Genomic DNA, 16,959 nt, shown 5'->3' with positions numbered 1-16,959 from the left:
GAGCGTTGTTACTCAGCGCGGAATGTGAAGCGTGGAGTTGCCATTCGAATGTGGTACGCCGCCTCGGTGCGATTGGCTGGTTCGCGGACAGCGGTGCGACGCGGTTGGCCAATGGCCCGCAAGCCCGAGCCCTCGTTGGCGTAAGACAGCGCGGAAGCGGGGAGTTAAAGAGTCTGTGCCTGTTGTGGGAACAGGCTTGGCCCCTTCGGAACGCTGGAGTGGCCTTTGGGGGACTTCTTTTTTATACACACCATTAGGTACGTTCTTTATAGTTCCTGGCTCTTCCCCTGTGTCGAATTGGAGAGTTCGCTTTTCCCGGCTTCGGACCCTCGTGTCCGCCAGCCCCGGGATGAATGGGGAGGATCGTGAGAGTGTGCAGGAGTAGGGAGGGACACTAAGAAAGAGTAACAGCGTGGGTTGGAGGTGACACCTGCGTGAGTGTCCTTCTGTGCTTTTCACCCAAGGGAGCCAGCTGCACCCTTCCAAGAAGTGGAGACTCTTTTTCACTAATTGTAGCCCTTTTCTACTGGAAGTAATGCAGCTTCGCCTTCTACCCTGGGGTTCTCAAGGAAAGGAGAGTGTTTAAAGAGAGGCAACCGAAGGCGGTTGATTTCCTATCCCTAATCGGTCATACTTCCTTGGCCGCAGCTAATTTGCCAGAAGGGCACGCGTGCACAAGGTTTATGGTCTCTTGTCGCAAATACTTGTTTAGTAAATGCAGTTTGATAAAGGAATTTGCTGGGATGTTAGAAGGATGTCGAAGTGTTGAGAGACTTGATATAATGAACTAAAAGCTAGAGGTATAAGTCCTTTAGTTGGAAGGAATTTTCTGCCTATTGTAACATTTAGTTACCTCGAAAGCAGACCTGAACTCATTCACTTTGGTTAACTGGTACTTATAAGAAACTTAAGTTCTCTGAGCTTATTAATTGTACAAAATGATGTCACTAATACCTTTCTTTAGTTTTCAAGGTTATTTGGAGGATCATTTGAGAAAATATGTGATTTCTTTTGTAAGCTATATAGAAAAGCTCCAACAGCGTTAGGTTTTGAGTTAATTTTTGTAATGATTGTTGAATACATTTTAATTGTCAAATTGAATGTCAGTGGAACTTAGTAATTTCATTATATATACTTCTGATTTCTCTTTAGTTTTTTTTTTTCTGTGCTATGGGAGATGTCAAAGAACCAAAAATGCAAATAACACCGGAAACTCCAGGAAGGATCCCCGTTTTAAATCCTTTTGAAAGTCCTGGTGATTATTCTAATCTCCATGAACAAACTGTCTCCAGTCCTGTTTTTAAATCAACAAAATTACCAGTAAGTTACTTTTAACTAGTGTTTACAAATACTTTTAAGTATAAATATCTACAAGGTAAGGGGTTACCACGGAGCTTATATTACTTAAAATGTGCTTTTTTCGTTGTAATGTTCATTATAATCTAGTGGTTGGGCTAAAAATAAGTTAGCTAGAAGATTTTTTTAGTTAACATTCCTCTCTCTCTTTTTTTATTTAATAAATAACATGTTAGCTTCCTACAATTGTGCTGTCTATAGTTGATATATCTACCAATACCATATTAGAGAAGAAGCTATGTCATCTAATTGTCTATTCTCGTTTATTCAGCAAACATTATTTGAAGGCTGCTATGTGTCAAGTACAGTGCTAGGCATAGAGGTTACACTGTGAACAAGTCAGGCCATTACTAATGCAGGGGTCAGCAAACTTTTTTCTGTCAAGAGTCAGTCAGTAAATATTTAAGGCTTTGCTGTTACAACTACTCACCTGTGCTTGTATCACAAAAGTGGCCATAGGCAATATGTAAATGTATAAACATGGATGTGTTCCAATAAAGCTTTATTTATGGGCACTGAAACTTGAATTTCATGTAATTTTCATGAAATGCCAATATTCTTTTGGGTTTTTCTCAACCATTCATAACTTGCATAATGGGATAGACAAATTAGGACTAAATTAGCAACTTCAAAAGAATATGACAATGTGCTGTGACTAGTGGTTAAGCATAAGGGTGCTATGGAAGGGAAAGTGTTCTTCTGGAGATGAGGGAAGGCTTATTTTTCCTGTTATTGGCTACACTGGAGAATATCTTTTGAAGTCTGACCTTTACATCTAGTAAATTATCTAGAAAACAACAACATGAGCGGTTGTTGATGCATTTATGCTACATGTTCATATCAGCCTGCAGCAGGTTTGCCCTAGAGGAAACTTTTAGCTATATAGTTTATATTAAGTCATTAATCTGACTTCACTTTTAATTGAATCATATTAAATCTTATTTACATATTAGTCTTAATTTTAAAAAATGGAATGATTCAACTTAATCCTCAAAGCCAGATGTATGGCATCTTTGGTTGTTAAACCTGAATTTGTCAAAAGTATATTCTGACTTACAGTTTACAATTTGGTTAAGAGTTTTCTTTAGTTAGATAGTTGAAAGAGAGGGGGCACTGGTTACCAATTATAGTTACTTTAAGGATCAACTATTTTATGAGCTTTTGAAGGCACTTTTGTAGTTAGGATTTTAATTTTAGTTCATTCTTATTGAAAGTAAATACTTTTGGTAACTAAGAGTTTTACCTTTACTTGGCCATCACCGATGAGTGTTAATTGTAGAATTTCTTTTTTTTTTTTAAGATTTTACTTATTTATTTTTAGAGATGGGAAGGGAAGGGAGAGAGAAACATCAATGTGTGGTTGCCTCTCGAGTGGCCCCCACTGGGGACCTGGCCCACAACCCAGGCATGTGCCCTGACTAGGAATCGAACCTGCGACCCTTTATTTTGCAGCCCATGCTCAATCCACTGAACTATGCCAGCCAGGGCAATTGTAGAATTTCTATACTGTTAATACTCTACTGTGATTTACCTATTATATAATTTAAAAAATCACCCAGAGACAAGAGTGGATATTTTAAAAGAGATACATACAATCAAGTAAATTAGTTTGTTTGACTACCACTAGCCATTTAATTTTGTGGCAAAATCAAATTTAAAAATAAGAGGCATAAGATATTTTAATAATATAAACAAACATTCACATTATTTTTGAGGTTGACAGTGGTTAGCATTTTGATGAATTATTTCAGTTTGCTTTTATTCATAAGTTCACTTTTTCTTATCAAGACCCCAGGAAAATTTAGGTGGTCTATTGATCAACTAGCTGTAATAAATCCTGTAGAAATAGACCCAGAAGACATTCATCGTCAAGCCTTGTACTTAAGTCGTTCTCGGTAAGTTTCCCCTTCTTGCACCAAAGTGTAATAACATACTCTCATGTGAAGAGAAGGAAATTCCAGAGTTGAATATTTTCATATGTAATAATATAAAGGAGGAAAAATTGTAATACAGATTTATCTTATCTAAATGAAAAGTAAGTTCAAAAACTACACCCAGAAAGATCCCCTTGCTAACAGTTCCAAATTCGGGTAGGAGTTCCCCTCTTTCAGAGATAACCTCTCCCTCTGCTACTCATGGGACAACTCTGCCTCCTCAGCACTTGGAAAAGGGAAGGGCGTTTTGAAATCTGTACCTTTCTACATAATTGTGGCTTCTGCCATTGAATCGTTTTGTTTTTTGGGGGGTATATGGTAAAGCAAAATACTGTTTCATGGCCACATGCATTTAGGGAAACCTAAAAATCCGCTTTCCAGGTTAAGACACATTGAATGGAAGGGTATCTATTAGCAACAAAGAGGGCTTCCATAGACTTCATCTGACTTTGACATAGGACACTTGGGGATCTGAATTATAATGTCTTGAATCCAACTTAGTGATCATATTAGCCTTAACTTCATTGTTGATGTGTTCTGTAGGTTTCCAAGCACTTGTACACCTCTGACTTACCCTGCTTAAAAAAATCTCATGTAATGAGAGCATGTACCGTATTTTTCGGACTATAAGACGCACCCCCCCCCCCCCCCCCCCCCCCCAAATTTGGGAGGAAATGGGGGTGTGTCTTATAGTCTGAATGTAGCCTACCTGGCTCACTGTGGTGGGGGGAGTGGTGGAGCAGGGTCACAGATTATTAAATATTTTACCACATTTTTTGCTTCAAATTTTTTTTCCCTATTTTCCTCCTCTAAAACCTAGGTGTATTTTATGGTCCAGTGTGTCTTATAGTCCTAAAAATATGGTACTTTTTTGGTAGAACAGACCAAGTTTTTTATTACAAATTGCAGTGTTTTTTTTTTAAGATTTTCTTTCTTTATTTTTAGAGAGAAGGGAAGGGAGAAGAGAAGGAGGGAGAGAAACATCAATGTGAGAGAGAAACATTGATCAGTTGCCTCTCACACAGCCCCAACTGGGGGCCTGACCCATAACCCAGGCATATTTCCAGACTGAGAATCAAACTGGCGACCTTTCGGTTTACAAGGATGACACCAAACCCACTGAGCCACACCAGTCAGGGCTGCAGTGGTCTGTAATTACAAATTATAAATAACAGTTTTATTACTAGTCTGAGGGACTCTTGTCAGTTTTATAGTCTAATTTTTAACTTGAGAAAGTTGAATACTGGTATGATCAGCTTTTAATTTTTGGTCGTAAGATACATTTGTTGTTTGTCCAAAATAATAGGTAATCATTTTTCTTTAGAATTTAGTCACACAAAGATGTACACATGTTGAGATACTCTCGAAAATATTTGTCTGGCTTTTCTATTCCTTCCACTCTTGGCTTGGTAACTTGATGACCATTCATTAATTAACTAATGTCCATCCAAAGAGAATAGAATGCGGAATGAGCATAAAAGAATTTTCACTTAAATTGAAATACGTTTGAAAGAGAAAGTAAAAAGAATATCTAAAAGCAAATGAGTCACAAATGAGACTAATTTTTTGTTTCACACAAACTATATGCTTTATTTTGCCTCTTTACATATTCAACCATGAAAAACTTATCTATTAAGTCAAGAGATATTCACTGAGCCCTGAGGCATGAAAGGAACACTGAAGAAGTATGTAGAGGACATTATTCCTACCCTCTAGAGTCAGTAATACCATTAACCAGAGTTGTGACACAACATTCCTATACTTACTAATAAATGACATATTGTCTGGGCACGTTTATGAATCTTGGTGTATGTCAGTAGATATAGGGTAGGAGTAAGGAGTGGTTAAAGACCCTAACTTTATTTAATTTACTAATGTAATTCAGTGAATGATTATGGCTTCTACCAAGGTTAGTAAGTAGAGTTTTAAAACAGGTTGATTCATTCCTAGCAATGACTTTTGATGTCTCTTCTTATCTAATCCAAGTTCCCTATATCAGTGCTTCCCACCCTTTTCATGCCATGCTATGTATGCATAAAAAAATAATTCTAAGGCATAGTGGTATAAACAGAGGAATCTTCCCATACAAGAGGTCAGCAGTCCACAGCCTCTTCTCCTCTAAGAATGCATTCAGGGCCTATCTGTAACCTATATGCGTCATGCTGTCAGGATACTGTACCCTATGTGAGTTATAGGACCTTGCATAATCTGGCCCTACAATATTTTGCCAAGCTGATTTTCCCTGCTTCCAGCAGTTACCTGAACATTTCAGGTCACTGGAGTCCCTCTGATGAAGCAGCAAAAAGTTTCTGAGTGGGGTGATGCTAGATCAGACCTCACTAACACTATGTGCTAGTGTTATTACACACCATCATTTTGACCTAGTTATGTTCGTGATGAGATGAAGAGAATTGAGTTATCCTCAAAATGGGTGTTGTTTAAACTGAGACATGGGGATTATCACTGAAGTCTTTCTCATAATTTCCTTATTTGAAAAACCCACTTGATTTTAGTTTCTGAAATGTGTGCATTATTACATAAGTGTTATTAACCATAAACATATATATATATATGAGAAAAGATTTTGAGATTAAAAAAGTATCTTACTAATTTATTGATGGAAGCAAATATTCTTTCCTGGAACAGATTAAAGAAGTGGTTCTACAAGGCTAACTGCCGAGTCCTTTGGCAAGTATATGCCTTGTGCCTGAGACCAGACATTTTATATTAAATCACACAGCTAATCAATTTTTGTAATTATAATCATGTATTGTACCAAGTGAAAAGATTCATTTGGACAAAGTTTTTTATTGTTGGTATTTTATTTCATAATTAATACTTTTGTCTATTCAGCTGACTAAGTGATAGTTTCTATTTCAAAGTAAGGGTTGATTCTAAAAATATGACTGATAAACTTGCTTATGATTGAAGAAAATGAATTTTTAGATTTCTGTAGAATGAAATACTTATTAATTTGCTGTGATTCAAGGATAAAGTTTATTTAACTTCCATTATGTTAATAGCAACTTTTAAATTACTACCACTTTAAACATTGTAAAAGAAAATATTATTCCCTTCAAACTGTGAATGGAATAAGAGAGTTAAGCCTAACAGCGCAATGCTGAATATCTAAATAATATCATTAACTAAATGCAAAGTATTCCAATTTTTCTTTTAAAGTGAGCTTAACATTTGTCAGTTTTCAAAAGAAAGAAATCATTTCTTTGAAAGGTTATTATTTTAAATGTTCAATCAGCTGAAATAATGGCCTGGTTATTTTTCTTCTTTATCTTTGTATAGAATAGATAAAGATGTGGAAGACAAAAGACAAAAAGCCATTGAAGAGGTAACTTAAAACTGTTACTGATCATTAAACCAGTGAAGCATCAATTTCACGTGCATGCCACCACTTTTAGGAAGACTTCCTTCAAATCCTTTCCTGTCCTAGCTCCACACCAACCTGCCTGTCCCCAGCTGTACGAGTGTCCCTCTGTGCTCCCGTAAGACGGATGTTTTCCAGCTATTCCAACGCCTCTCGTACTTATCTACTATTGTGATCGACTTAGTGATTTTTCTCCCCTAGACTGAATTCATTTTTGGCCAATATTGTGCTTCATTCATCTTTTCATTCTCAGGGTCTAGCAAGTTTCTGCCTTCCTTGTGCCTTCAGAATATTGATTAGCACAAACTTGTGGAGTTTAGGTAGAGGAAGTTAAATGGTTTTAGACCTGGAAAATCCAGACTGGCCTTGGTAATGGTTTTCTCTTTTGATGCTGTTAATACTTTGGATTTTTAAGACAGTGTATTTCATGAAATAAAATGTCTCACTGATAAGTAGAAAAGGTGTTTTACAAATACAGAGGTGTTTTTTTTTTAAATACAAATTATGAGCTAAGCTTTCCATTTTTGTTTTTCTGCTGAGCCCTTCTTAGAGTGCAAGTAGGGGCTATCTGTCTAGCTACTTTCTCAGAGTTTATATGCCATGGGAACAGTTTTTATTTTCCCTTTTCCCTCGCTAGCCCTCTCTACCCACCTCTATTCCTTAGCTAAAGGCGGCTCTTCTGTGCCCCAAAAGACTTAGCTGCAGCCTGTTCAGAGTTCTGGCCCCTTCTGTCCTTATTTTTTCAGTGTTGGTGATGTCACCTTGCATTTAAGATACAGCCTATTCAAAAATCATTTCATGTGCTTTACTCCAAACCTTATCTACTTAATCTAACTTGTAATTCAAAATGTTCATTCTGATCTAATCACTTGCTTCCTCCTCAGTTGAATATTCTCAGACTCTTTCCCATTTCCCAACATTTTGGAAAATATGCTTTCTTTTTAGAATCTTCAACTTTAAAAGGAAATTCAGCAGAAGACTAGGAAAATGAAGTCAAAGTGAAGATTAGGGTCAATGTATCAAACAACTTAAAGTTTTTCATGTACATATTTAAAATAGAATAAATACACAGTAAAAATAAAAAGCTCAAACTGTGAATAAAACATCAGATGAAAACCAGGAGCCTCTTGTTCTCCCACCCCACTTTCTATAAGTAACTACTGTAACATTTATACTGTCATTAACTTTATGCATGTGATAGCACGTGTCCTTTAAATGCAGGGTCCGGCAGAAGCAAGGCCTGCTTGAGTGTGGTTAGTAGGATAATAATATGGGTGTAATAATGTATCGTTTTAATTTGAGCATTTCACTTAAAATGTCATATGGTACACTTGAGTGTGATACTGTTATGTTACAGAATTATGTGCTTATGATTTGAAATAGAAGATTTTGTAATAAAAAAAGGCATTGTTTGTGGTGGACCCTGTGTTTTACACATGTAGGATCATTGTTCTCATACTCCTTTGCATCTTAATTTTTTTTATTTCTTTATTATCAGCACACACCAATTTTAGTAATACCATAGTATTCCATTGTATGAATGTATCATAACCTAACTCAGCCCCTATTGATATTTGTTTAGGTTGTGTTCGGTGTTTTTCTATCACAAATAATGCTTCAGTGAACACCTTGTACGTATATTTTTGTATATTGAAATGGACTTGCTAAGTCAGAGGCTTTGTGTTTTCAGTTTTGGTAAACCTTGCCACCTTGCCCTCCCAAAGGGTGGTGCCAGTTTTTTTCCCAACTGTATTGTGATACTTCCTGTTTTCTCAAATCTGCAATACTGGTTGTTTTCAACCTTTTAATTTGTGCTACTCTTACTACTTTAAGATTTTATCTGCTTATTTGGATTTGTATATGTTTCATTTTGAGTGAACTTGTGCATGGTTTCCTAATTTTAGAGGTTCTTTCTATTTTTTTCTGGGATTATCTACTTCATAATCTTTGCCCCCCCCCTTTTGCATCTTTTCCTCATGCATTCATAGGTAGTTTAGTCAAGGAAATTTGTTCTTTGTTATAGGTATAGCAAAATGTAAAGAGAACATTCTGAGTTGCCCCCAAAACATAGAAAGGGAAGGGGAGAATATAGTGTGAGGCTTAACTTTACATCTAGAATGAAAGAGGAAGACATGTATCCACATGCTCTATCTCCTTTTGAAAATATGGTGGTGTGTTTGTGTAATAGCTGGCTATCTGGTTGTGGAAAGAATATGAGTTTTAGTGATTGCTGCTATTTGTGATGGAAATATTCCAACTGTGGCCAAATTTATGTTACTCAGGTTCCATCACTGAATGGGAAAAGAACTGCAGGTTAGACCATTGTATATAGGAATTCCACCGTGCAGATCAAAAGACATAACCTCAAGCGTAAATATTGAGAACGGAGTAAAATAGTAGCAAGCGATGCTTTTGAGTATTTATTACTTGTATTTTTAATATAATTTATCGTAAATTTATGATTTTATTTTTTAATTTGAAAATATTAATACACAATTTGATTTTCTTTCAGAGAAAAAAATGACAAACCACCAAAATTACATTGCAAATTACAGAAATAATATTTCTTTAGATTATATTACCATCTAGAGTTAGCCAACATTGAACATACTAACTTTGGTCCCAATTTCTTTTGCATTATTTAACACTGTTTGTTTTAAATTAAATTTATTGGGGTGGCATTGTTAATAAGATTATATATTTCAAGTACACATTACTATGATTCAGATTTGCTTGCAGCTTAGTTTATTTTTAACATTAGCTTTGCACACAATTCCTGAAAATTTAATAGTTAGATCTTGAGAGCTGATGCAAGCCAGCTCTAGCACACCGCTCATACTAGCTTACTTGTCGGTGTCTGTCTCCATTTATTCCATCTTCTTCTTCCTTCCTTTTGTCATTCGCCCTCAAATAAAAGGTGGGGAAGAGATTATAAGTACATTTTCTGTGTTTAATGCCCTACGCATAATATGCAAGTTTCAAATTTAAGTGGTTGATTTGGAGTATTAAGATTTCTCTTTATATGTACTTTAAATTTCTCCCATTTCACTTTAGGTCATTTGTGCTTTTAAGTATTAAAATTTTTAATTATAACTTGTAAGTCGGTATATAGTATTTCTGATGGTTATTTGGAGTTAACACAGGTACTTTTTATATTTGAGGGGAATTTATGTCTAACTGTATGACTTTAATCTTACAGTTTTTCACTAAGGATGTCATCGTACCCTCTCCTTGGACTGATCATGAAGGGAAACAGCTTTCAGAGTATCATTCCAGTAAATGTGAGTGTGCAAAAAAATCATTTGAATAAAAATCATAAAATTATAAAACTCCATGAATGTGAAGTGATATATAATGAAGTGTTAGTTTACCTGGTTTGGTAAGGAACTTGCTATAATTTAAATTTAGGTATACCATAGGATTTAACTATTTAAGTGTTAGAATTCAAGTTTGACTTAAATGCACTGAATTTGGGATTTTGGCCATTCTATTCTGAATTTAACTTTTTCTTCATGACCATTGTATCACGTATAATGATAGTGATAGAGGCTCTGTAGATGCAGAAGTAGTTGGTACTGAATGTAGAGCTAAGAGTTATTACTGACTTTTGCAGTGATTTTGAAGGTTAATTTTTTAAATGAAATCCTTAAATTGCTTTGCTCTTTTGTTACTTTGCTGATTTCTTATAAAAGTAGAGGAAGGATGGACACTTGACCTCGGGGACAGTGGAATGCAGCTGATTATCTGCAAAATTAATAAGCAAATTGAAGGGCATGCCAGTAATTTTGAAATATTTTTTTACCTCCAGGAAACAGTTATATTTGCTCTCACTATCCTTTGAGTTGTAAGCAGTGTTCAGATATTACTTTGTGTACATGCATCCCTCATTTCAGTGGGATCGCCCCCTCTTCTACGTAGCGAGCGTTCATTGTGATCTAAGGGTAAGGGAATATTTGTTCCATTCTTTATCAAAACCACAACAATAATGGGTAGAACGGATTGAGCACTTCCCATGTGCTGGGACAGTGCTAAGTGATTTCAGTAATTCCTCACAGAAATTTATATGAGGTAAGTGCTATTATTATCCCCATTTTATAGGTGAGAAAACCTAGTTTTAAAAAGGTTAGAACGCATGTTTCAGGACTATAGATATGATCAAAGTAAAAGAACCTGGATTCGAAACTAGGCATCTTCCCTTCAGAGTCTGTGTCCTCGGCCATTACAAGCTGTGATAGTGGATGTAGACCTCCTGCTACTGACTGTAAAACAGAAAGGGTGACTTGATCAACTTATTCAATCTCTTTAGACTTCAGTTTTGTGTATTGTAAAATAAAGGGGTTGGACTACAAGGTTGTTTGTAACGTCCCTCCTAGCTCTAAAATTCTATATCCAAGTTGACATTTTCTTTTCTTTTTTTTTTTTAAGGTTTTATTTATTTATTTTTAGAGAGTGGGGAAGGGAGGGAGAAAGCAAAACGTCAATGTATGAGAGATACATCTATCAGTTGCCTCTTGCGCACCCCCAACTGCGGACCTGGCCTGCAACCCAGGCAAGTGCCCTCACTGGGAGTTGAACTGGGAACAGGCCAGCACTTAATCCATTAAACCACACCAGCCAGGGCTCCAGATTGACATTTTCATAGACACCACGTTTTCCCCCCAAATTCTTTAATTTTTTATTTTTGAAGAGGTGAGTTGACCTTCTTATGTGATCTTTTTAATAAAATAATTTTATATATCAAGTATCCTGTGTTAGTTACAGTGATACAGGATCAAGAAGATGCGAAAAATATGACAGCTTCTGTGACATGCTGATCTAGTCCAGCCCATGACGACAGAGTGCAGTGGTCAGTGGGTGAGCTCCAGAGCTGCACTGTCCAGTATGGTGTTGGGAGACAATTCTCTGTGTCTCACATTTCTGCACATGAAGTGAGGAGTGATACATATAGGCTTGTTCCCAAACTAAGTTTTCAAGGACGTTTAAAGTATGAATGTCCTTGGAAGATAGAGACAGTGAATCTCTCCAGAGCAGAAAGTAGGCTTTGTGTCTTCCTCTGGAGCAGGTTTGCTCACAGCTTATAAAAAAATGGGATTTCCCACAAATTGGCAGTTATAAAATAATCACGAGGTTGTAAAGTACAACATAGGAAATATAGCCAATAATATTATAACGATTATGTTGTATCGTGGGACTATTAGACTTATTGGGGGGATCACTTCATAAATATTTAACCAGTGTGCTATACATCTGAAACTAATATATGTTGAATGGCAACTGTAATTAAAAAAAAAAAAAGAATGGGATTTCCCAAGTTTAGGGTTCCTTGGCTGTGATGAAAACCCACTGTGTGTGCCACAACCACCTGGGCTTCATGTCACCTCCTTGGGACTTAGGGGTGAAGGGAACCGACGTGAACATAAGCTTCTGCTCCCTGCCGTGCTGGGAACAGTGAAGTTCTGTGTCTTGACCCACAAGTCCCATGTCTTCAGCCTCCTTAGAACATTGACACGTTACCTTGTCATTGTGCAAGGAGGGTGAAATCTCAGACTATTTACAGTTCTTCACATGTGGTAGACACTAGCCAGATGTGGCTTTTTAAAGTTCAGTACATTTAAATTATACATTTAGACTCCTTATCACATTGTTCACATTTCATGTTTAAGGTATTTGGATTCTAACCTAAAAAGCAAGGACATTATACAGGGTTTTCAGCTATGGAGTGCCTTGTTGGCGTTTGCCTTATAGAAGAAGGTCATGCCACCTTGATAGGGATCCTAGCCAGCAGGATCCGTGTGTGATCCATGTGTGTTGTGGCTGCTGTGAACAAATACAGACTACAGAAGTCCTGTGGAGAAAAAGGGATGGTGCTGCCGCTCCCTAAGTGGGAGAGAGGGCCCTGGCCCCTGCCAGGACAGGCTTTTATTGCTTTTCTGGGTACATTAGTGGAGGATGGTCCTCATTTACTATGCACAGACTCCTACAGGTAATTGATTACCTTTTACAGGTAACAAAGGAAAGAATGTTGCTAATTACTTCAAAGAGAAGGATGTTGCAGACCAAGGGGAAAAGTGGTTGAACCAGTTACACTCCATTCTTGGGAGGTTTAGTACAGACTTTAGGAAGTTACAGTAAGCTCTTACTGCCTCAATTCAGGGTGAAGGAGTTTTAGCAAAAGCAAGCCTCGTAGCAATCTAGGTACAATGCAGGCCTGATTCCCCATGGGAAAACCTCTCAGTGGGTGTGGTCCTGTGTGCCAACTCGCTCCCCACTGGTTTTCCATGTGAGTGCTGAGCTACATTTCCATGCCATGAGACCACCTACAGCAAAAAATGGCATTTGAATCTAGAATTTTATTTTTTACCAATTCTGATAGTATTTAGGAGGAGACTTTAACTTATTTATCCACCCACCTACTTACTCATTCATCCATTTACTTATTTAGGTTTCTTAGGTTACTGGGATTTATTCTATTATTGTATTTTAAGCTTTCTGGGATGTTTTTTGCCTCCTTGTTTTTCCTTTTTTTGTTTTTGTTTTTTGCTTATATTAGTTATTTTTGTCATTTTTTTTTAACCTGGTGATTTTCAAATTATAAAGCTTAGTATTTAGTTAACTTTCAATTTTTTAAAAAATTATTTGCAGCTATATTTTGACTCCTGTTGTGAAAAAAAAAGAACTTGGTTTTATTTATATCAAATTTTAGGTTTTCTCAAAATGATCTGGCATTTTAATTCAGACAATTTATCTAAACCCATTTTTCAAAAACATTAAGCGACAGAGGAGCTGTTTGAGGATGACTAACACTCATCCAGCCTTTCAAGCTTGGTATCACAGAGCGCAACCGTGCTTTCCTTCACGTGTCACTGTATTTTGCCATGTAAAATGCTCACCCATGTTTTTGGCCCAAACTTTCGGGGGGGAAAATCTTTTGTTTTAATTTTTTAATTCAATTATTTATTTATTTGTGTTTAGATTCTTGTTTTTTGTATTATAAAGGAATTTTAGCATTTATTTATGAACATATGGTACAAGAAATTTTATGGAGCAATTACAAAACACAAGAACAGGTACAAGGTATTTCAGGTACTACCCATGTGTAATGCACATCCTTATTTTTCCCTCAAAATTTTGGGCAGAAAATGTACATTATACACAGCAAAATATGATACTTGTTGCCTCCTTATTTGCTATACAGTAATAATCCTTCAAGTTTTATCTTTGTGTTCCCTCAAAATTAAAAAAGATAAACTTAACAGAAGTATGTCACATTATGTACTTATATATGCAGATTGGTTTTTATTTTTTTCTTTTTATACAATTTAAATTATTTTATTGTTCAATTAGAGTTGTCCATATTTTCTCCCTCACCCCCACCCCCTCCAAACCCACCTCGCTCCCTTGCTTCCACCCTCCGCCTTGGTTTTGTCCACATGTCCTCAGACATTGGTTTTTAAAATGTAAAATAAAAGTTTCCATTTTGTTCTTTTTTTTTTCCACTGTGGAAAAATAACCCCTAAAGTAGATGAAGAATATAAAATGTAAGATTTTTACTTTAAATGTTTTACAGATATTAATGTAAATAATGAATCTCCAATTGGAAGAAAGCTGACCATCCATTCTGAGAAAAGTAATGGTGAGTATGAATATATTCTGGAAAGATGTATGTTCCACATTAAGATATATTTAATTTTAAATTCAGTTTATGTAGTGACACTTTACTCTGGAATTGGAATTGTGTACTTTTTATTAATGAGCTATATAAGAGCTGACTTTTAAAAATAATTAGAATAGATACATCAAGCCATGTTTTAAGGGGGGTTCAAAGCATAGAAATTGCTTTTTAGTTTTGAAAATCTATTTTTTAATTTGTTAATATTGGGAAATTTATCCCCAAATATGGGTTGACTTCTCTTTTTATTCAAATGCCAGCAGAACAGCCAGGAGTTAATTTGAGCCATTTACAATTTATATCGGTGCTGGAAAGTATGGGAAACCACTTACAGGAAGGTGACATGTTATGCAAAACAATCCATAAATGAAATAATTGAGTTTGGCTGGAACATCGTGGGAAAGTGTTTGATTGGGAAGCGCATGGTAGATTGTATGTGATATGCTTGCATTGATTTATCCATATGCTTGTATTTTTTTATCTGCTTGTTTCCAGCTGCTTGTCAGACATTGCTGTCTCTTCCTGTGGATTTTAATATAGAAAATGTATTAGGTAAGTATTGTATTTATTTAAACCTTTAATAACTTAAAAGGTTTTGTTTTAATGGCTTTTTGTAAATAGAAATAGTGCTTCTTTCTATAGAAGTCAGGGAACTAGTCTGAAATCTCTCTCCATTTTTTAAAATCTGGCCTAAATTAGCCTTTTTATCTCAGTGATCTTTTCTATAGACATAAACTATTTATGCAAACACCTTACTGGTGTTACTTATAATAATAATAATGAAGCACTCAAAAAGGAAGGAATAATTTCAGATTTTAAACATCACATAATGTTATTAAACTTTGCTCTATTGAAACCAATTCAAACATACAGTGTATGGTGGTTTTGGAAAAATCATGTAACTGAAGTCTAATTGTTCTTCAAAATGACTAGCTTTGACTTTTGCTCTGTTAACATTAAATGTAGGTGACTATTTTAGAGCTGATGAGTTTGCGGATCAATCTCCTGGAAACCTTAGTTCTTCGTCCCTCAGAAGAAAGCTGTTTTTAGATGGCAATGGAAGTATCTCTGACTCCTTACCTCCGGCTTCTCCTAGAAGTCTTCCCAGTAGTGCTCCAACATCACTCGAGGTTTTCTATTCAATAGATTTATCTCCTGTTCGGTGTAGGAGTCCTGTGCAGACGCCAAGTTCGGTAAGGAGTGAATTAAAAAGTGGCTGGTTATTTTCTTATACAGATATAATTGGACCTTGGTGCCCGTATTGCACTTGAGAAATGGTTGCCTTTTAGGTTTTATATTTCATAAGGATTATATTAGTTCACATTTTCATTATTCAGGAATGTTTTTCGTTATATTTTACAATTTTGCATTTAGAGGTACATGGGATCATCAAATTTATCATGTGTCTCAAGGAATTTCAATGTAACTTGTTCACTGAATTAAGATTTTCAGTGTGACACAACAGGATTGGCATTGATGAAGCAATTTAGTTAAAATTTTTCATGAACAGCTGCTTAGTATGAAATATAGTGGTTTATTTAAACACTGCATTTATATTTTATATTGACTAACAGATTCTGCTTCAAAATTTTTGTAACAATTTTCTTAGCTATTCTTGTTACAAGATGCCTTGACTTGGCATCTTTACTTTAGGGAGATCAAAGTTTATATGATCTACTTTATAAATGTGTTTTGAAGATGAAAATAAAAGTTGAGGACGAGAACGGTATATTTCAATTATTTGTTTTTATCATAGGGGCAGTTTTCTTCAAGCCCTATTCAGGGTAGTGCAAAAAAATACAGTTTGGGAAGTATAACCAATCCTTCACCTATTTCTTCACCCACTTTCTCACCAATTGCGTTTCAAATAGGAAAAGCACCTCTTTCAGGTATGTCTCATAATGTAATACCTAATTTAAATTTTTAACCAATTTTTGTTATTATAGAGGCTCTTTTTAGCTTGTTCTAACCTTTTAAAATTTAGAAACTTTTTTTTTTACAAAAAAGAATAATTTACCTATAAAAACAGATTCTCAGCAAAGTTGTACTCTAGTGTTAAATACAGGTAATTTGATTAGCAGTATTTATATCAGGCATTCTCATAAAGGGAATCAAAGAAAGATGGCAATTTTAGAGATAGGTTGGCTGGGGGTATGCTTTGGTTTTGCTTCTCAACTGTAGGTTTACACTTTGGCAATTAGATTTCATATTTTGTAAACATGCATGTGTTTGAGTAGGGTTTTTAAAGCAAATGTAGCATGGGGAAATTTATATATTTCACTTTGCAGTATGTCAATTTCTCAAAACCTATTTATAGTAAAGACAAGCAGAAAACTGAAAATGGTATTTTTTGTTAGTCCTTCCTGTGAATGTGTTTGTACGTATACAGAGGGTCACATACACACACACTCACACAGTTCTCTGTCCTTTTTTCTTTACAGAGCATTTTATTATGTGTACTTTTGATAGGTCGTTCAAGTTATTATTGTCTATAACCATGAATTTGAATCACTATCTAATATTCCATTTCATGGATGTATTATTTGTTTTCAACTGTTGGTAAACATTCAAATTGTTTCTAATTTTTCAGAATCATATAACTCATGATTATCCTTGTA

General features: G+C 35.6%; 1 protein-coding gene across 2 annotated transcripts in view; it reads left to right on the top strand.

Annotated features, from left to right (window-relative positions):
• Positions 1 to 28: 28 nt before the first annotated feature.
• Positions 29 to 16,959, top strand: part of BORA (BORA aurora kinase A activator) — a 27,272-nt gene continuing 10,341 nt past the window's right edge. The window contains exons 1-9 of one of the 2 annotated variants that reach the window (XM_036011298.1): positions 29 to 257; positions 1,156 to 1,320; positions 3,145 to 3,251; positions 6,591 to 6,636; positions 9,872 to 9,953; positions 14,240 to 14,305; positions 14,837 to 14,893; positions 15,308 to 15,534; positions 16,098 to 16,230. In XM_036011298.1, the coding sequence (XP_035867191.1) occupies positions 1,171 to 1,320; positions 3,145 to 3,251; positions 6,591 to 6,636; positions 9,872 to 9,953; positions 14,240 to 14,305; positions 14,837 to 14,893; positions 15,308 to 15,534; positions 16,098 to 16,230 (868 nt within the window). In that variant the 5' untranslated portion in view covers positions 29 to 257; positions 1,156 to 1,170. Of the gene's footprint in view, positions 258 to 1,154; positions 1,321 to 3,144; positions 3,252 to 6,590; positions 6,637 to 9,871; positions 9,954 to 14,239; positions 14,306 to 14,836; positions 14,894 to 15,307; positions 15,535 to 16,097; positions 16,231 to 16,959 lie in introns of both variants that reach the window. The other variant, XM_036011299.1, reaches the window with a different exon arrangement.

Source organism: Phyllostomus discolor, chromosome 11 (genome assembly GCF_004126475.2).
Source record: "Phyllostomus discolor isolate MPI-MPIP mPhyDis1 chromosome 11, mPhyDis1.pri.v3, whole genome shotgun sequence".
Classification (NCBI taxonomy): domain Eukaryota; kingdom Metazoa; phylum Chordata; class Mammalia; order Chiroptera; family Phyllostomidae; genus Phyllostomus; species Phyllostomus discolor.
This window is presented reverse-complemented; position numbering and strand designations above follow the sequence as displayed.